General features: G+C 57.3%; 2 protein-coding genes and 1 long non-coding RNA gene across 5 annotated transcripts; 2 read left to right on the top strand and 1 right to left on the bottom strand.

The window, feature by feature from the left end:
- The first annotated feature begins 360 nt into the window (after window positions 1–360).
- LOC129635060 (mucin-17-like) lies at window positions 361–3975 on the top strand. Its single transcript, XM_055557685.1, has one exon. It carries the CDS (start codon window positions 361–363, stop codon window positions 3973–3975), a length of 3615 nt encoding a protein of 1204 aa, XP_055413660.1.
- Window positions 3976–7533: 3558 nt separating this feature from the next.
- On the top strand, window positions 7534–18479 carry CAMKV (CaM kinase like vesicle associated). 2 transcript variants are annotated; one of them, XM_055558069.1, is made up of 11 exons: window positions 7534–7633; window positions 14656–14764; window positions 14875–15006; window positions 15206–15280; window positions 15496–15634; window positions 15778–15898; window positions 16053–16128; window positions 16227–16363; window positions 16522–16600; window positions 16841–16928; window positions 17224–18479. In XM_055558069.1, the coding sequence occupies exons 2-11, from the start codon at window positions 14670–14672 to the stop codon at window positions 17794–17796; spliced, it is 1515 nt and encodes a 504-aa protein (XP_055414044.1). In that variant the 5' UTR covers window positions 7534–7633; window positions 14656–14669; the 3' UTR covers window positions 17797–18479. The 2 variants fall into 2 exon arrangements, with proteins under 2 accessions (XP_055414044.1, XP_055414045.1); XM_055558070.1 differs by lacking the exon at window positions 7534–7633 and having other exon boundaries at window positions 14452–14764.
- On the bottom strand, window positions 13280–19156 carry LOC129635255 (uncharacterized). Of its 2 annotated transcripts, none has more exons than XR_008706184.1 (3): window positions 18447–19156; window positions 16030–16126; window positions 13280–14342 (listed from the first exon to the last, which is right to left on the bottom strand). It is a non-coding gene; the product is annotated as an uncharacterized LOC129635255 (long non-coding RNA). The 2 variants fall into 2 exon arrangements; XR_008706185.1 differs by lacking the exon at window positions 13280–14342 and adding an exon at window positions 14634–14931.
- Between the last annotated feature and the right edge of the window lie 750 nt (window positions 19157–19906).

Raw genomic sequence — 19906 nt, forward strand, 5'->3', positions numbered from 1 at the left:
TCTGAGGTAGAATGGGAACCCAGGGGCTTCGCTCAGCGTCTTTCCTGCCAACACTTTTTCCCCTTGACCTTATACCGTCCTTCACCTCTAGGAGCTCTACCCTCGCTCTTGGGCTGGCCTGGGCAGAGTGACTACCTGACTGTCAGAGAGGAGGACAGTGTAGGGTTGCCAGACTTCACGGGGATCCCTTGCTCTTCCCATTACCCAAGATTCCCTGGGCAGGCCCCCATTCCTCAGGGGGGTGGGGCCCCTGGTTTCCCACACTCTCTCACCCTCCCCCAGGTCATGGGGGTGCTATGATGTGTGGGGTTGCCATGGCAATGAAGTGGGGGCAGGGCACCTAGGGCATGGAGCAGGACTATGGAAGTCACCAAGCAAGTGGGGGGCCCTGATCCATCGGGCCCCCAGGGCCACCCCTCAATTGGCAGCCAGCAGCTGGGGGGTGGCGTTAGAGGATCCCAGGGACCATGGATAAACTCAGGATCCACATCCTCGAGGCATGAGGTGCCATTGTCCACCGAGGCCAACTCTGATGGGGCCTATGGCTCAGCCTCCCAGGCCCACACCCATGAGCCCTGTCACCAGCACCTCCGGGAGCCTACGGAGGCTACCTCCCAATGTGGCTATGAGAGGGCCTCCCAGGACACCCTGAGACTCCGCTCCACTAGCTTATTCCCAGGCTCTTCCGTGGGAGCCCGAACACATCTCGTCATGGAGACCAGGACCCCGGCCCTCCCGGTGTACACGCACGGTGATGCCACCAGTGACACGGCCCAGCATGGACTCTACTGTTCCCGGCTTCAGGTGCAGGTGGTGGGGGAGGGCAAGACTCCAGCTAAAGTCCTTGTAGGCTGGGGCAAAGGCCCCTGCAGCCCGGAGCAGACTGCCCCAGCGGGCATTAGGAAGAGCCGATGGCTACCATATATCCCTTTAGGGGAGGATGGCTCACCTGCAGCCCAAGGTCCTTTTCTGGCTCCAGGTCATGATCAGGGCCAGGGCAAGGGCCCAGGTCCAGTTCAGGCTCTTCCAACGCCAACTCCAACCCGGGCCAGTACTCCAGGTGTGGATCCAATCTCAATGGCAGGAGCAGAATCTTATCCCTGCAACCCTGACCACCTGACTGATACCAAAGCCACCACCAAGGACCTGTCCCAAGACCTCTTGCCTGGGAAATATGGCAACCAGTGGCCAGTCCAGTTGGATTCTTCCAAAGGGGTCACATCCTGCCAGAACAAACTGAATTTCCATCCTCAGGAGGAGCCTCCCACCCCAGCACCCACCCTAAACAAATCCCCGGACCAGAGCCAGGTACACGAGGTTACCCAAAGGCCAGTGTTACCCAGGCATCCCAAGAACCAAGTGGAAAAGCCCCTGGTCAGTATCTCTAGGCCAGGCAGCCCCAAACCAGGCTCAGGGCCCCCAGGAACCCCCAAGAGCCAGAGGGACAGCCAGGAGATCCGCAGCACTCAGCAAAGTCAGCAGCCCCTCAATGTTTGCAACAACCCCTGCTCCAGCAGGCCGCCATCTGCCTGCCAATTAAGTGGCCACAACCCAGACCCAGTACCTCCCAGGGAAGCCATGCAGATACCTGCCTCCAGTGCCCCTACCTGCCAGTTACGGGATGCTGTGGAAGACCGTGTGCTGGTGTTTGACATGGCCACAGGCAACACCAGGATGGGGCTGCTGTGTCATGATCCCATGGGCTCCCAGGCAGTGTTGGTGGGCCTCATGCCCACCCACCCACCCATCTATGCCTCCGAAAGCACGCAACCCACCCGCCCACTGCCCATGCCCATCCTCACCCCTGACAGCAATCGTTCCAGCTTCTGGTCCACCACGGCCGTGGTGTCCAGCCCTGTGCCCTCCAGCCTTTCATCGGGAAGCTACCGAGAGGTGGCCCTGGTTCCCAAAGAGGCCAGGGTCCACCTGGAATCACAAGGCTCCACTGCTGCTGAGACACCCATGAGGATGGGGATGCTCGGAGGGCCTGTTCTACTGGGGACGCCACTCCAATTTGGAGAGAGCATCCTGAGCCATGCCCATGATCCTGGCTGGTCCAAACCTGATGCTGAAAAAAACCAAGGGAGTCACACTATCTGGATGCTGGATGCCCCTGGGATGCAGGACACCTCTCTGGACCAGACCAAGAAACAACAGTGGATGAGCTCAGAGCAGACCACAGAGCCGGTGCCAGCAGCCAAAAACCAGGAGGTGCTCAGACCCCCACTCCAGGAGGATATAGGCAGCCACAATCAGAAAGAGAGCTGTCACCCTGACAGCCCTCAGGTCAAACGTGCTGGGCAGACCCCCCTTGGTGGTCAGCCCCCACTAGCTGAGCAGGCCCCCTCCACCAAGCAGCCCCCGCTTCCTGCTCAACCTCCTCTCACTGGAACCCCTATTTCCAGGCAGCCTCCCTTTTCCCAAGAACCCCTCATCTCCAGTGAGCCCACTCTCTCAAGGGGTGCCCTGACCACTAGGGAGCCTGGTCAGGCTTCCACCCTGGGCCAAGAAGGTGAGCCACTGGGCCCGCCTACCCATGTGGAGGTACACCGGATGCCCCCCGAGGAGACCTGCGTCTATGTAAACAGAGAAAAGGTTGGTGCCAGTGCTGCCCAAAGCTCCAGCATACATCGGCTCTTGTCCTGGCAGCATGGCAGCTCCCCCAAGGTGCAGGAGAAGCAACTTTCCCTGATCGCGATCACCGCACCCAGCCCCGGTTGCAAGGTCTTGCCCATGGTCACAGTGGGCACTCAGCTCCAGGGTCCCCAATTCAAGCTGACAACCGAGGACATGACCCACTCGCCAGTGGTCGCACACCTCAGCCTGCTCCGCGGGGCCTGCTATGAGCTGGTGCCCACCATGGATGCTCTGGCCGTACGGTCCCCAGTGCTCTGCCGCCACTCGCTGGGCCCCTACCAGGACATGGCTGCCGTGGTGATTGACACAGGCACAGGCTTCACCAAATGCGGGCTGGCTGGAGAAGACCACGTCCTCAGCGTGCTGCCTTCACGCGTGCAACTGCTGCAACACCCAGTCCAGGGCCAGCCCAGGTACACGGTGCCCGAGAAGCAAGAGCCCTCCTATTCAATGCTAAATCGAGGCGTGGTCTCTGACTGGGATGCCCTGGAGGTGCTATGGCAGCACCTGTTCTACTGCAGGCTGGGCGTGCAGCCCGAGGAGCTGGCTGTGCTTGTGGCCGACTCACCCATCTCCCCGCGCACCAACCGAGAAAAGGTGGCTGAAATACTCTTCGAGCATTTCCATGTGCCAGCCATGCAGACAGTGCACCAGGCCCTGCTGGCGCTCTATGCTTACGGGCGCACCACCGGGCTGGTGCTGGGCAGTGGCCATGGCACGTCCTACGTGGCTCCCATTGTCACTGGGGATCTGGCCCCCCTTGACACCTACCGGCTGGACTTGGCAGGTTGCGACCTTACGGAACACCTGGCTCAGCTGTTGCTGGCAGGTGGCCAATCACCACTCAAGGCAGAGCTGGTCAACTGGATTAAAGAGACCTGGTGCTACGTGGCCATGGACATGAAGGCTGAGCTAGCCCGCATGCAGTCCCAGACCCAGGTGGATTTTGTGCTTCCGGACAAGCAGGTCATCACACTGGGCTCTGAGCGCTTCTGCTGCCCAGAGGCTCTCTTCCAACCCAATCTGCTGGGCGTCAATCAGCCGGGCCTTCCACAGCTAGCCCTCCTCAGTATCAGCCGGCTGGAGGCTAAGCAGCAGGAGCAGCTGCTGGCCAATGTGGTGCTGGACGGTGGGAGCACCCTGTTGACTGGCTTTCCTGAGCGCCTGAGACAGGAGCTGGGCCCTGGTACCACCGTGCTGGGCTCTCCACACCGAGCCGTCACTGCTTGGCTCGGAGGCTCCATCATGGCGTCTCGGAACTCCTTCCAGAGCCTGTGGCTCAGCCGCCGTGAGTATGACGAGGAGGGCCCATGGGCCATTTACAAGTACCATCTATGAGCACATAAAAGTTCTGTTTCTGCTTGCTTTGACTACCATGGCGTATTTTAGGCACAGGGTGGCGGAGAGAAGGGCAGGGGTTGCAGGCATGGGGTCAGGGATGGGGGCCTTGGCACTCCCAAGGTACACCCTCCTCTACACACTGGAATTCCATGGGCCTTGGCAATTCTGTCCTTTCCAGGGAGGCCCAGAGCCCTTTGGCTGACATTGGCCCTGGGCTAGCCTGACCTTTACTGCACCCCAAGGGCAACCAGAGAGAGTGGCTGCTGTGGGTTTTGCCCTGTTGCCCTGGTGACAAGCTCAATTACCCTTGATTGCCAGCTAGTTGCCATGGCAATTTCAAACATAATGAAATAACCCACACAGCCTGGAGTGAGTCACGAAGGGGTGGGGGAGCCCCCTCCCCAAGCTCCAGAGGAAAAGACTGCTTGCCTTCCCTCATGTTGGGTCCTCCATGGGGGCCGAGGTCAGCAACATCGACAATAGCCAAACAGTTCCATCGATGGCTGGGAGGCCTGGAGCTTTGTTGCCTCCAAGGGAGGGTCTGTGTCAAAATCTGGGCTTCTTGGGGGAGCTAACCTGAAAGTGCAGATTCCCTCTGAAGTCCAAACCACGGCTGGAGCTCTGTGCTAGGTAAGCAGGGATTTCTGTCAGCCAGTCAGAATATGAAGGAGTAGGAGTGCTGGCCTTTGATGCCGTGGGGCAGGAACTCTGGGTAGGGGGCTCATAAGTCCTGGGTCCTGGATGGAAGATACAAACTGAGCTGGAGGGTGAGGCTCCTTTGTAGCCTCTGTGGATATGGAGACTCCCACCTTATCCTGCCTCTCTGGTGGGAGCCAGAACTGTCAACTGGGGGGTCCCTTTGCCTCCTCTGTCTCCCAACCCGGGCCAACCCCTGCCCACAGGGTGAATAGGATACAGATCTCGTTAGGAGATCCTAATAGAGGCTATGGGGTAATGCCAACGCCAACTGCTCTGTTTTAGTCCCAAACTCCACTATGTGTTAAAGGGCCTCCCATTGGTCAGGGAGTGGCTAGAATCCATGGCCCCTGACTTGTCTAGCTCTGAAGAGTGGGGCTAGGAACAAAGGTCTGTGTCTTCCATGGCCAGGAAGAGGTGAGAGGAGGCACTCGGCTGTGTCGCTACTTCCTCTCTGGAGGGCAGCTGGTGGCCGAAGCCAAAATATTGAGGCCCTGCCCTGCCTGTGCCCCTCTGGCTGAGCACTGAGGAACAAGCCATACCCCGGTCCCAACCCTGGGTTCTCATCTTTAGGGTGCCCTCTCCACAAAGGACAGAGACCTGGCTATCTCCGCACATACCTGAGAGTGAGAGATGGCCCTTTGTGGACAGACTACAAATGGCCAATGATATAGGGTCATCACAGCCCACCCCACCCCTGGGCACGGTTTGCCCTCTTCCTGAGTCTAGTTTTCACACCCTGAGTCGGACTCCCCAATCCTGAGGCCTGTGTCAGGCAGGAAGGGGACCAGGACTAGCTAGCTACAGCGTCCATGTGCACATGCACGCAAGCATGCCTGGGTGCACACAGAATGCAAACACATGCCCCTGGGCACCACTGCACACACTGTGCTGTTGCCATCTCCTTTGGCATAAGAGCGCACACTCACAGACATCATCACACGTGTGCACATACACCCTGCCACGTGCTCACCCACAGGCACATGGAGTGTGCACGGGACCCAGAAGAGGTGGAGCACTGCCAGCAGCAGGCAAGGCTCTAGCGAGCCACCTCTTCCCCTGCCTCGGAATCCCCCACGTTGGAGCTTCTCCTTGGCCCCAAGTCTCCACCATGATCTTCAGGAAAGGCAGAAAATGTGTGTGATGTGTGGGGTTGGCAAGCCATGGATCCGATGTACCATACAACTCAGAGAACTGTTTCAATGACAGTGGGCAGACAGCAGGAAGCACTGAGTGCTAGGCCATTCATTCATTCTGCAGACATGAACTGAGCACCCGGAGACAGGACACAGGCTCTGGCCTGTGCCCAGCTCACCAGGAGAGTCCTCACCAGTGGTGGAGTTGGTGTGGTAACTGAGACCACCCAGAGCCCAGGGAGCTGAGAGGCTGTGACCAAGCCAGGGAAGGATGTGAAGGGCTCCTCAACACCCCCTGAGGAGAAAGATACTGATGGGTCCTGCTTAAGTAGTCATGTCCCAGGCTAGACTTCCAGCCCCAGCCCCAGCTTCAGCTTCCTGACTTGGACACCTGCAGCCACGGGGAACCATCCAGGAGAGACTCACTCATGGCCAAAGGTTTGGAGATGACCCCACCCAGGATGGGGTCAGAAGGGTTCAGCTGAGGTTGGGCCCAGCTCCAGGCAAGCCTAAGTCTGGCCTTCAGACACTGGCCTTAAGGCTTGGGCGTGGGTGGGGGGTGGCATGGCAAGCATTTGGTCCACTTGCATCCATGACAAGGGACAGAGAAATGGCCAAGGACTTCCTGCAGAGCCTCCTCCTGGCAGTTCTCAACCAGGGGGCATGTTCTCAGGTCAGGTCAGGTTCTCAGGTCAGGGGACAGGTCTGCTGGGACTCCAGGGGGCTGTAAGTTCTCTTGTATCCCCATATCCTAGCCCAGGCCACCAGGGGTGATGCTGCTCAGGAAGTGCTCAAGGGTGATTAAACTGGAAAGAATGCAGAGTTTACCCTTATCATAGGTAACTTTCAGAGCTTGAGAAATTCAGAGGCACACTGGAGGGGGTAGACTGGGCCATCCACCCTGGCTGGGACTTGGAGATGGGAAAGGCTCTGACTTGGCAGGAGGGGATGGGAGGGTGGGCAGAGAGACTGGCACCAAGGTCTGGGGCCCTAGCTTGCAAGCACACACCCCCCCATGTGTTTACTAGCTAGGGGAGACCAGTCTATAGTGAAGCTTGCCCTAGAGACTGCCCAGTTAGTTCTTTTTAGTGGGTTCTGCTCTTTGGGTCAAGTTTTGGGAGCTGGTGGGTTCAGGTGGTAATCTGCCTGCAATTCAGGAGACTTGGGTTCCATTCTTGAGTTGGGAAGATCCCTTGGAGAAGGGAATGGCTACCCACTCCAGTATTCTGGCCTGGAGAATTCCATTGATTCTATAGTCCATGGAGTCGCAAAGAGGCGGACACGACTTAGAGACTTTCACTCAGTTTGGGGGCTGGACAGAGTGCCAGTACCCTAGAGACCACTACCTGCCAAGACACTCCTGTGCAGTTCCAGGACTCAGGCTTTCTCCTCATACCTTCTACTCTGCCGCACCCTCTTACAATGAACATCATAAGGTACCTCCAGTCTCTGTCGCCCGGTCAGTCCGAGAGCCTAAGGGAACCTTCGAGAGCCTGGCCCGGGCCGCGCAGGCCAGTGCTCACCGTCTCTGCTGCCACCCCTCATTAGCCCTTCTTCGAGTGGGATTCCGGGCTCAGGCTCCTCCAGGGTAGGGGCGGAGCCGGCGGAGGGAAGCCCCGCCCCCAGCCCGCCCCCGGCCCGGGGTGCGAATCCGGTGCCGGCGAGCGGCGGGAGATGCTGGAGGTTCGCGAGCCGAAGTGGCTGCAGCTGGCGCCGCGTCTGCCCCGCGTGCCCGGAGCGGATTCTGCCCGCCGCCCCCGTAGCCCTCGGCGCCCCCACTGAACCCGCGATCGCATCCTCCCTGTGACCGACCAGCGCTGCAGGTGCGGGGTGAGCCGGGAGGGGGTGGGCCCCCGGAACGCACGTTGCGAGGTCTTAAGGGATTGGGTCTCTGGCTCGAGGTTTGGGTAGCCGAGTGCGCGGGGGCGCTGCAAGGGCTTGGGGTCCTGGCGCCGGCAGAGTACGCGGGCTCTGCAGATCCAGGGCTGGGCGTGCGGGGTTGGGCTGAAGTTCCCCATCACCTCAGACGGCTCGGGGGTCCCAAAGGAAGCCTCTGAGACTCAAGTCCAAGCCAATCTCCCCTCCTTGTCCCCCATCCCATCCCTCGTCTCGCTGGGCTCCTAATTGTGAAAACAGTAACCTTCCAACATTGAGCTGCCCCAGGGGGTTAGGGGCGAGGGCTCAGCTGTCCCTCTGGACTCCCAGAGCCGCCTCCAGCCCCTCCCAACTGCCCCCGGACCCCCCCCCCCTCCGGCTAAGCAGTCACTAATTTCCATGACAACGAGAGTTCTTTATGGGCGACAACCTGAAGGGGGCTGGGCGGGGCTGCCGCGGGGTGGGGGAGGAGGCTCAAGACCCTGGGGACCAGCAACCCCCTAGGCGAGATCCAGCTTCCAAGCCTTAACTCGGAGGCCTCCCCGGGGGTCCAGGGTACCGACCCAGCGCTGCGCGGTGGGGGTGGGGGACGCACATGTTTCTGCCGGGAGGTGCGGGGCTTGGTGCTCACACGTGTGCCTCCCGCATGTGTGTTGCTGTGCCAGCGGGGGCGAGTCAGCAGCACTGGGGAAGGGGGTCAGGGTGGCAGCACGGTTGGGGAGCAGGGCCCCCGGCTGGCAGGGTGAACAATGAGAGAGTGAGACTGCCTTCCCCTGCCTGTAGCATCTGGCAGAGACCCTAGGCTCTCCCAGCCCCCCATAGCTGTGCCAAACTGCTTTTGTCTGCACCCCCTAGGCAGAGCCTGCTTCACCAGGTTCCCTCCGAGGAAGCAGGGCTCTCTGTCCATCACCAAAAGCTCAGTCTGCAGCAGTCCAGCTACTGGCCAACCACCCTCCTCCAAGGGTGGATTTGAGCCCCCCAAGGACCACCTGCAGGGACCTGGTGTCCTCCCTGTCCCCCATCCCCAGTCAATTCCTGTCAGCTTTAGGCACCTGCTGGGCCCGATTTTCCTCAACTGAGAAATTGGTGTCTCTGCTCCCCTCTGTGTCAGGCTGGGCCCTGGGCTGGAGCAGAGGTCTCTCTCTTTTTCGTTTACAGCATTTGGTAGGGATCCTCCTCCCATATCAGCTACCTCTTCCTATATCATCTGCTGGCCCTCCTCTCCCATCCTTGTCCTGGCAGGTGGGCAGTCCTTGCCCTGGGAGAAGGCCACAGAGTCAGTGAGCTCTATCCAGGGAAACTGAGGCAGAGTCGGTGAGGGGGGGAGGATGCTGTGCAGTTGTTATCCTGTTTCTAGACTGCTCGGGGTGCTGTTTCTGGCCTTCAGGCAAAATCCACTGTTGGGGAGGGGGGCAGCTGTGGCAGGGAATGAGGCTGAGCTGCCAGAGAGGCCCTGGGGACCCAAGGCCTCTAGGGAAGAGCAGATGGGGGTGGGGGTGGCTAGTGCGTCCAGGCAGAGCTGGGTCAGCTGACAGGAGGGGCTGCAAAGGGAAGCAGCCAGGTCTCCAAGCTTCGTTTCCATCCCCCATGCCTGTGCCTTCGACATGTTGGACCTGCCTTACCTAAGCTGCCTTGGTGACAGGGAGAGGGGCTGAGGAACTGTTGTGACCGAGGGGACCACAACAGATGGCCTCTTCCCACACTAAGTTCAGTGTCTAGGGGGATACAGGAGGGGTCAGTCTCAAAGGTCTAGGCATCAGGGGCAGCTCCTGGCCCAGGTGTACAGAGCACATGGTCATGGAGACCTTAGGGCTCTGCTGGACATCCATAGGCCCCTTCAAAACCCCCAGCCCACCTTTTCTCCTGTGTCCTTGTGCCTGCATCCTTTTTACTATATGAATTCTTTACCCCCCACCTTCCACCGCAGGTTGTGCCTTTGTCTCTCTGTGGCCCTGCCCCTCTTTCCTAAAGTCTCCCAGTTCTTCCCTGATGAAGACCAGGATCACAGAACCCATAGGGAAGGAATCAGGACAGAAGTCTCAGGGAATTCTTGGAGAAGGGGTTTGAATAACACCTCTCCTTACCCCTCCCCCCTTTTAAAAACTTCCATCACCATAGCAACCCTTTAGTCCCAAGGCCTTCTCTGCATTTCCGCTCCTCCACTCAAAGGACAGCAGGGCCCCCAGTGGGTTTTCTTTCAGGGGCTCAAAGCTTGGAACCCGGGTGCCTGGAAGGGGTCAGTTGGCTCTTGGCTTAGCCTGCATGTTTGAAGGCTTAACTTTCTGGAGACAGCACTGGATTGTATGCCCACCCCAAGACTGGAGAGCATTCCCCCCAACCCCGCATGCGCTCTCATTAGATGGGAGATAGTCAGCAGCCGGAACTAGTGACCAAGGCCCAGCCAGGGCAGGCCCCTGCCCAGTTACCTCATGCAGCTCGATGGTAGACGAAAAACTTGACTCTGCCTCCTGACACAGACCTGAGAGTGAGGTCTCTATTTCTACCCATCCTGTGGATGAAATCTCTGCCTCACGCTGGGCAGAGCTCGGACCAAGGCATGTCGATTACAACAGGAAACCCAGCTCTGGTCCTGAAAGTAGACAGCAGGGAAGGGGAGAGGGTGCCCTCAGGCTGGTGTTCACAGCTGCCACTAAATCGGGAGGTGTTGCCCACAGTTGTTGGGAGGCTGCTGGAGGCCTCCTGGGCCCCTCCTGGCCTCCCTAGATTTACTGCAAGATCTGGAACCCCACATGGCAGAGGACCAGGGTGGCAGGAAACTCCTGTTTATGGGTATGAAAGGTGGGGCCGGAACCAGGCTGACCCCAGTGGAGGAGGGGCCAGGACTCTGTGGGACCCCTGGACCTCTGGAGGGGCCTCTGTCCCATTCAGGCTTCCCCTGGGCCAGACTTTCCTTAGGCTGCAATAGGGCTGCTTGGGACCCTTTATTACCAAGGCACCCATAGGCTGAGGCTCCATCAGCGTTGCCCGAGGGGTCCAGACCTGAGTAGCTAGGGAATGCTTGGCCCTCAGGCCCCTCAGAGGCTCCCCAGGCTCTGCGCTTCCCCCAAGCTCCCTTGGGACCACCCCCTGTGCACGCCAGTCAGTTTCTCTGCAGAGAATGGAAGGCAGCATGTCTCTAGGGAAATGGCTGCAATGGGACTTCTGTGCCCTCCCTTGTCCCACTGTGGACTTGAGGTCCAGCCAGGGTCCCATGTCACTGGGAGGGAGCTCTGTGCTGTTGGATGTTGACTCTGGGCTGTCCAGGCCTTCTGCCTGGCCTTCTACTGTTCTTGACGATGTCTCAGCTGCTCCTCTCAGCTTTGGGGCCAGGGCTGCCCTTGTTGCAAGCAGGTGCCTGGGGCTTGGTACACACACCGGCAGCCTCCTAGGCAGCAGCAGTGGGTAGCAGATGGGAGAGTGGGTGGGGGTGGAAGGGACCAAGATGCTAATCGGAAGCAGGGGCCCTCTTTCTCCTCTCTTCGCCCTGGGGCCAGGTTGCGGGTGGAGGCGAGTGAGTGCAGTTAGATGGGTGAAGGGAGGTAGTGACTGGCTGAGATCAGGGCAGCCATGGGAGCGGGGAGGCAGGTGTGTTCCTCCATGAGGCTTCAGGACATGGCTCCAGGTTGATGTGACTGAGCAGAGGTCCCCATGGTGGAGACAGACCCCCAAGACTGGCCCTGGGTCCCTGCAGGTTTGAGTGCATACGCACGACCAGAAGCAGGGCCAAGATCAGGGACAGGCATATACGAAACCTCCCACACTGCATGGCTGAGCAGGGAGCTATTGGCATGGGGTTGGGGGGAGGTGGAGGTGGTGGAAGTTATCTCAGCAAAGGGCCATGTTGAACCTGGAACCTCAGGATGGTCGCCAACGATCTGTGGCACAAATAACCTTAGAACGTTGGGAATCACAAGGAAAGAAGAGATTTAGCCTTGGTCTTGGCACCCGGCTCACGTGGAGGCTGCTCCACAGGGAGGCCAGGATGGGTAGTGCCCCTGACAGTGCCCACACTTCCTCCACTGTGTGGACACGGTTGAGCTGGCGAGTCACCTGTTGTTGGTTGTTTAGGTAGTTGCTGATTTTTTGAATGTTATAAATAACTCTGCCGTGACAAATAGGATACTGATGGGAGGCTTGGGGTGGGGGGAAGGGCATTCCTGCCAGAGGGAATGGTATAAGCAGAGCAGCAGAGCTGAGCCATAGGTCCCTTCTAGCCCTCTGAGGGGACCTTCAGGTTGAGGTATCACCCTCCCACCCAGTAAAGGGCCCTTGGATTGCAGTCTGGAAAGGGAATCGCTGCACACCAGAGCCATCAGGGCAACTGATGCAAGCCCCCTCCCTCGGATTGTTAGGCCTTAGAGATGGGTGGCCGGCAGTGGTGGGTGGCCTCGCCTCTGCTCTCAGCTGTGAGAGTGGGATTCCAGCCACATGCTCCTTCCCGGCAGATGCAGGAGCCAGGCTGTGACCACAGTGGCAAAGATACGCAGTCGGGGACGATCTTCAAAGCTTCTCTTGTTTGCCTCTGCAGTACTTCACAAGATGGCTTAAGCCCTGGCTTGAATCACGCTGATGAAAAATGCGTTTCTGTGCCCTGAGCCCAAAGAACCTGGGTGAGGGAATGGTGGAATTTGTTCCCTAATGCAGAGGGCAAATTTGAGGGAGAATTTGCAGGACTGGGTGCCCTGGGAAGCAGGTAACCTCCTCCTGGGAGGAAGCAAGCACCAGCCAGGGCCGGCCAAGGGGCTTGTGTGGGTCCTGGCCTTTGACCCCAGCTGGCAGAGTCCCTCTGAGCAAGCTTCTTCCTCGGGTGGGAGTGTCCTCTCTCCTCCATACCCTGTGGCTGTGAATCATTTCAGGCAGGGCACCTAGGTATTCAAGGCCCCAGGCCAGGCGTTTGCACAGCAAGTGCTAATCAGGCTGGTGAGAGACCGTGCACAGTCAAAAGCAGAGCGGTTTGAATGCAGCCTTTTGTGTGAAGCGTGTTATCACCTCAGTGTCACACCAACCAGGCATTAAGGAGGCCAACTTTGAGTCAGATCTGGGAAGGTCCAGACTCTCTCACCAGTTCTCCTCCTGAGGTTTACCTTTGAGCAAGGGCTGCAAAGGCCTTTTCCTGCGGGTGTGGGCACCAGTCCACCCTGCATCCCAGGTATTGGGCTGGCAGGGTGGCAGATCTGTGGGGTGCCATGCTCCAGGTGCCAGAGTGCCTGGAACCTAATGCAGTCAGCTGTGCTCCTCCTTCTGCCTGGAGTAGCCACCCGTGACCAGAGGCCTCTCCCCTGGGCCCAATGGCCAGGTCTCCTGTGGGCCCTGGCAGCGAGGCACAACACAGGCTTGTCTTGCTTTTCCAGACCGTTACCCCTGCACACCTCTTGGCAAATCCTTTCCCTCTAAGGCCCAGCCTTAATGCTGCTTTTTCCTCAAAGCCTTTCCTCGCTTCTCTACCCAGATGGGGGTTCTCCCTCTGAGGAATACCCCAAGCACTGTGCCTGAATGCAGTATTTATTAAATCAGTAAAAACAACCAAAGTACAAATTCTAACAGAAAATTAATGAACAGTAGACATCATCGACTCAATGGATGATGTCTGAGAGAGACAGTGAAGCACAGGGAAGCCTGGCATGCTGCAGTCCATGGAGTTGCAAAGAGTCGGACACGACTGAACGACTGAACAGCAACAGAATAAATCTGCCCCTCTGACACCCAATTCTTTCCCCCAAAGGGACTCTTATTTTCTTCCAGAAAGGACTTTGAGTGTACACAGATACATAAAGTTTAAAAAATTTACCCCAGTGTAGCACCCTTCACCCACTGTTCTGTCCCCTGCTTTTTCTCACACTCTCTTACTGCAGCACATTTTGATCTATTTTATTCTTTTTGATAGCGATCAAGTATTCGGCAGTATGTAGGGCCATAATTTTTACTCACATTTTTTATTGTGAAATATAACAAAAATCTAGGAATGAACCCGATACATGTATGTACATTTATCCAAATTATTATAAAGCTCAGACCTGTGAAACCACTACTCAGGTTCAGAAACAGGTCCTCCAGAATCCCCCCCAATCACAACCTCTTTTATTTCTCTTAGGAGGTCTCATGGTGTTTACTTCCTAGTGTTATAGCTTGACCAGTATGTCTGTATCCTTAAACAGTATAGATTAGTGATGCCTGTTTTGAACTCTGTATCAATAGATTCACATTCTATGTATTGTGGTTTTTTTCACTCAACACTTGTATTGGTGAGATTGACCATGTGGTTGGGTAGAGCTGTAGTTCCCTCATTCCCCTCATTTCCATTGTTGTGTAATAATATTCCATTGTGTGACTCTCCCACAATACATCCTGCTGCTGATGGGTATGTGGGCTGTTTCCAGTTTGGGGCAATTCGGAATATTGCAGCCATGAGCACTCTTGTATGAGTGTCCTGCTGCACAAATGTATGTTTCTGTAGGATGTATATTCAGCTGTGCAACTGCTGGTTATTAGGGAATGTTCGACTTCAGTAGCTTCACCAAACTATTTTGCAAACGGGAAACTTGCTCTCCACCAGCAGTGCTCATGTTCTTCACATCTTTGCCAATGCCTGGCATCTTTAGATTTGCGGAGATGACTCTGACTGGTGGGTAGCTACAACCCCCTTCATCTGTGAAATCACTGAAATTTAAATCAATCATTTGATAAATCTCTTTTTGATTATACATAATGCAGAATGAGTCTAGGATATGTCAGCTTAATATATTTTTCATAAGCAGGGGCTGCTATAGCTTGGGCAGCCAAGCTGAGTGGCTGGAAGTATGGCCAAAAAGGCAGGGGTTGGATCCCAGTCTGATCACCCTCTAGCCCTTCCTGGTGTAGACTTGGCCTCTGGCTTGATCTGAGCCAGGCTGGGGTTTCCCAAAGACAACCTCTACATTGTGCAGAGAAGTGGGGAGTGGGACAGCTGAACCAGACCCTATCCTGTCTGCAGCTCAGAGCCCGGCAATGCCGTTTGGGTGTGTGACTCTGGGCGACAAGAAGAACTATAACCAGCCATCGGAGGTGACTGACAGATATGATTTGGGACAGGTCATCAAGACGTGAGTGCCGGGTCTGTTGGGCCAGGGTGGGCAGGCCAGGGCTGGGGAAAGAGGAGTGGAGTACAGCCCATGCTGAGGCCAGGGCTGAGTGGAGTGCCTGCTGGCTGCAGTGAGGAGTTCTGTGAGATCTTCCGGGCCAAGGACAAGACAACAGGCAAGCTGCACACCTGCAAGAAGTTCCAGAAGCGGGATGGCCGCAAGGTGCGGAAGGCAGCAAAGAACGAGATAGGCATCCTCAAGATGTGAGTGTGAGGCCCTGGCGTGGCGACGGGGGGGGGGGGGGGGGGGGGGGGGGGGAAGCAGGGCAGGGCTTCGAGGGCCAGGGACCTCAAGCAGTACCAGCCTCCGGCCAGTGAGTGTGCTGTGGCCCACAGTGGCCACCAAAGCCTCTCTGAGGGGCTTCTCCCAGCTCTAGGGCTTGGCTCTTCTCTCTGCTGCCAGGGTGAAGCATCCGAACATCCTGCAGTTGGTGGATGTGTTTGTGACTCGCAAGGAGTACTTTATCTTCCTGGAGCTGTGAGTGTGGGTCTGGGGTTCCAGGAGTCCTTAGTCCTCCCAGGTCTATACCTGCTCTGCCCTCTGCAGCCAGGGCAAGCCCCACTTCTGTACCCCTGGGGTCTCAGGCCCATGTGCCTTGCCCAGCCAGCTGCCTGGTGTCGGTAGCCTGCCCATGTACTCCTGCCCCACCCCCGATCCTGCCCACGCCAGGCTCAGGGGCTGGTGTCCCTCAGGGCCACGGGGAGGGAGGTGTTTGACTGGATCCTGGACCAGGGCTACTACTCGGAGCGAGACACGAGCAACGTGGTGCGGCAGGTCCTGGAGGCAGTGGCCTACCTGCACTCACTCAAGATCGTGCACAGGAACCTCAAGGTGAGGCCGGCAACCAGGTTGAAGGGTCAGTTGGCAGCTAGCCTGGGGCTGGGATGGGCAGCACTTTGGGGCCATGGTCCAGCCTCTGAGGGTTTCATGGTGTCTTCATCTGCCCACCCGCATGCCATTCCCGGCTGGAGCAGCTGGAGAACCTGGTTTACTACAACCGACTGAAGAACTCAAAGATCGTCATCAGCGACTTTCACCTGGCTAAGCTAGAGAATGGCCTCATCAAGGAGCCCTGTGGGACCCCCGAATACCTGGGCAAGCAGGGAGTGGGGCAGGGCAGGGTGGGACACAGCCTTCAAGGACTGGCTCTGGGTAGTGGAGGAGGAAGTCCCCATCCCAGCAAATGGGTGTGGGTGGTACAAGGCCAGGCCAAGGCTGATACTGACCAGCAGATGGATCCTGTTTGCAGCCCCAGAGGTGGTAGGCCGGCAGCGGTATGGACGCCCTGTGGACTGCTGGGCCATTGGAGTCATCATGTACATCCTGTGAGTGGATAAGTGGGCAAACAGGCTGGCAGTGAGGTGGGATGAGGGTCTGCATCCATGGCCTTCCTGAATGACCCTGAGTGTGGGCCCCCATGCAGGCTTTCAGGGAATCCACCTTTCTATGAGGAGGTAGAGGAAGATGACTATGAGAACCACGACAAGAATCTCTTCCGCAAAATCCTGGCTGGCGATTATGAGTTTGACTCTCCATACTGGGATGACATTTCACAGGCAGGTGAGGAGGTACCCAGCATGAGAGCAGAGTAAAGGGCTGGTGTGGGGGACTACTGTCAACCTTCTCTGCTGGACTCTGATCCCATCCCCGAGCCCATTCATCACCTCTAGACTATGAGAGGGGTGCCCATGCCTAGACTCTCCCTGGCTTTCTCCCAGCCAAAGACCTGGTCACAAGGCTGATGGAGGTGGAGCAAGACCAGCGGATCACTGCAGAAGAGGCCATCTCCCATGAGTGGTGAGCAGGGAGCAGGGGGGCAGGCAGGAAGGATGGGAGGAGAGGCCAGGGGTTCCTTGTCCTCTGTCTTCCTCACACCTAGCAGTCTCCATCCTTGAGGCCTTGAGTTGGGTTGCAGGGGGGTACCCAGAGCTCAGGCCAGCTCAAGGGTCTGCCTAGGATCTTATAAGGAAAGGGTTGGGCACAGTCTCCATGAAGGCCGTATGCCCTCAGATCTAGACACACTTGTACCCTTTCCAGGATTTCTGGCAATGCTGCTTCTGATAAGAACATTAAGGATGGTGTCTGTGCCCAGATTGAAAAGAACTTTGCCAGAGCTAAGTGGAAGGTAAGGGTTGGATGGCTCTCTTTCCTGGCTTGATCCCCAGTGCTCCTTCTGGCACCAGTTTCTTGCCTGCATCACACCCCTGCAGACATACACAGGCTTTTCTTAAACCATCAGGTGTAGCTGTAGTCACTGTTATGACCTTTAGGCAGGTGTGCTGAGCAGCTGGGTCCCTGGCCCTGGGGTGGTCAGAGGCAGCCAGAGCCTCATGGAATGGTCTGGGTTTGGCCTTTGTGAAGAAACAGATCCAGTTTCCATAAGCCTCACTCTGAGCCTCTCTCCACTGTCCTTCTTTCAGAAAGCTGTCCGAGTGACCACCCTCATGAAACGGCTCAGGGCCCCAGAGCAGTCTGGCACGGCTGCAGCCCAGTCTGCTCCAGGCACAGACACTGCCACCCCTGGGGCTGCAGGCGGGGCCACGGCTGCAAGTGCAGCTGCCTCAGCCCTTGGGGGCAGTGCCACCCCAGCCACAGCGGGTGATGCTACAAAGAGCGAGAACGTGGCCCCCGCCGACCGTAGTGCCACCCCAGCCACAGATGGCAGTACCACCCCAGCCACTGACGGGAGCGTCACCCCAGCCACCGATGGGAGCATCACCCCAGCCACCGATGGGAGCGTCACCCCAGCCACTGACAGAAGTGTTACTCCAGCCACTGATGGGAGAGCCACACCAGGCGTGGAAGAGAGCACCGTGCCCACCACCCAAAGTAGTGCCACACCGGCTGCCAAGGCTGTTGCCACCCCTGAGCCGGCTTTGACCCAGCCGGACAGCACAGCCCCAGGGGGCGCAACAGGCCAGGCTCCACCCTCTAGTAAAGGGGAAGAGGCTGCTGGCTGTGCCCAGGAGTCTCGGAGGGTGGAGACCAGCTGAGGGGGCAGGCTGTGGGGGGCGGGGGATGGGCAGGAGGGTGGGAGAGTGGATGAGGGGCTTCTCACTGTACATAGAGTCACTGGCATGATGCCCTCGCTCCCCCCCGCCCCTGCCTCCCAGCATGGGGCATGTCTGGGGGCCGCAGGAGACCAGTCTCATCTCCTGTGTGTATGTGCGTGAGTGATGGGCAGGCCAGAGGTGGGACCAGCCCTAGCCCCTGCATGGATTCCTTGTGGCTTTTTCTGTCTTTTGCTAGCTTCATCAGTTTCTGTTTCTTGTGGGATGCTGCTCTAGGGATACTCAGGAGGTCCCTGCTCCCCTGCCCCCCTCCCCTCTCTGCCTCACAGTTCCCCCCAACCCAGGCAGGCCCTGAAGGTCCCATCCTCTCCCAGGCCCTAAATTGGGTGGCCTTGCCCTGAGAGCTGGTCCTCCAGCGAGGCCCTGTCAGCGGTCTTAGGCTCCTGCACATGAAGGTATGTGCCTGTGGTGTGTGGGCTGCTCTAGGAGTGGAAACAGGCTGATATAGAGAATGCTGTAATCTCGGGCAGAATGCTTTAAGACAAGATGGGTCACATGGCTGGGGGCGCTGCTTGGTAGCCATGGGGGTCCTCAGGAGTGAAAGAGAAAGAGTTGGGGGTAGAAGCTCCCACCTCTGTCCCTGGGATGTCTCTCCTAAGACCCTTGCGCTGTTTCCTGACCTCCTGGGTCCTGCGCTTCAGGAGCCTGCAAGGGGAAGGAGGAGCAGTTAGGATGTGGCCATGAGATCTGGGAGGGCGGAGTGCAGACCCAGGACCTAGTGTACCAGCCTAGCTGGGTCCTTACCATGGGCCGAACAAGGACAGCTGCTGCTGGCTCTTCCCAGTTGGGCTCCCTTAGGCTCAGTCCACAGTCCTCTCCATCCCAGGCAGGGGGCCTGCTGCCTGGCAGTGTCCTGTAGTCTGATTTGGGGGTTTGCCCTTCACGGGGCCAGATTTTCTGCTCTCTCAATTCAACAGTGAAATAGACAGGAACACTCTCTATGTCTATGACCCACTTCCCCTTCTATCAAGGCTTAGAGAGAGGCCCAGGTGTCTCTGGGCCATGCTGAGTTGCTTTTGCTGGAATTAGGGAGTGAATAAAGCTCCCCAGTTTCCTAATGGAGGCTCCTGGCAGGTGCCCTTTGTCAGACCCTACTAGAGCCTGGGCAGGCAGCCACACTGGTCCCAGCCCTCGCTTGGCACTCGGGGGTAGTCCTGCCCTTCTCCCTGCATGCCTGTGGGTCTGCTCTGGTGTATGAAGGTCGGTGGGCTGTGTACCTGCTGAACCTGGCAAATAAATGTCACTCTGCCAAAGCCTCTGGCCACCCTCTCGCCTTTGCTTCCTCTATATTACTGGGGAGGGCCCCTGGAAGGCAGTGGGGAGGGTAGAGGCTGGGGGTAGTTTCGCTGGTAGTGGTCTGAGCTCAGTGCCATGTGGATTGCTTGGGATGCCACAGGATGGTCCTTGATGGTAGGGGTCCTCTGGACTCTAGAAAACCATGTGGGGCTACTGTTCTGACAAGTCTTATTGAAAAAGGAGTCCTTATCTTGACTTAAGCATAAGACCTGGAACCTCCAAGGGCCATCCACCATAGGGAGAGACCTTTTGTACATGGCCAAAGTGGGTTTCCCTGGGTTGTGGAGTGGGTGCAGGATAGGCATTACACAATGATTCTATCCTGCCCTTTGTGTTGATTTCTCCTTCCTGTAAACAACACGGTTGCTTTCCACATAGATCCCAAGGACTTCACTCTGGGTCCACTTCAGGTGGAACAGATAAGCTTTACATTATGGGGCTGTGTATAAATTTTTTTTCTGGGAAGAGGGGAGTTAATCACAAAAACTCCTAGGAGTACTCCTTCCAGCCGAGATTAGCCCAGGTGAACTCACCAGGGATGCCGCTCTTCCTCACAGAGGATCCCAAAGACAACTCTGATGTGGGAATAATAAAAAAGGTTTGTTAGTCACTTGTCTAAGATGTATCTGGGCCTCCAAAATTACAACAGTCCTGAGGCAAAACTGATCCTCCCAAGAGCTAGGACCAAAGTCAGGATACTGGCCCTGCCACCTCTAATCACCTCTAAACTCAGGAA

Source organism: Bubalus kerabau, chromosome 20 (genome assembly GCF_029407905.1).
Source record: "Bubalus kerabau isolate K-KA32 ecotype Philippines breed swamp buffalo chromosome 20, PCC_UOA_SB_1v2, whole genome shotgun sequence".
Classification (NCBI taxonomy): Eukaryota; Metazoa; Chordata; class Mammalia; order Artiodactyla; family Bovidae; genus Bubalus; species Bubalus kerabau.

Bases quoted from the DNA above. Each gene is read 5' to 3' on its own strand.
- CAMKV (XM_055558069.1), top strand. From the start codon at position 14,670: ATGCCGTTTGGGTGTGTGACTCTGGGCGACAAGAAGAACTATAACCAG. The intron at 15,007-15,205 runs GTGAGTGTGAGG...CTCTGCTGCCAG, and splicing joins GAGATAGGCATCCTCAAGAT to GGTGAAGCATCCGAACATCC. The intron at 16,364-16,521 runs GTGAGGAGGTAC...GCTTTCTCCCAG, and splicing joins GGATGACATTTCACAGGCAG to CCAAAGACCTGGTCACAAGG.
- LOC129635060 (XM_055557685.1), top strand. From the start codon at position 361: ATGGAAGTCACCAAGCAAGTGGGGGGCCCTGATCCATCGGGCCCCCAG.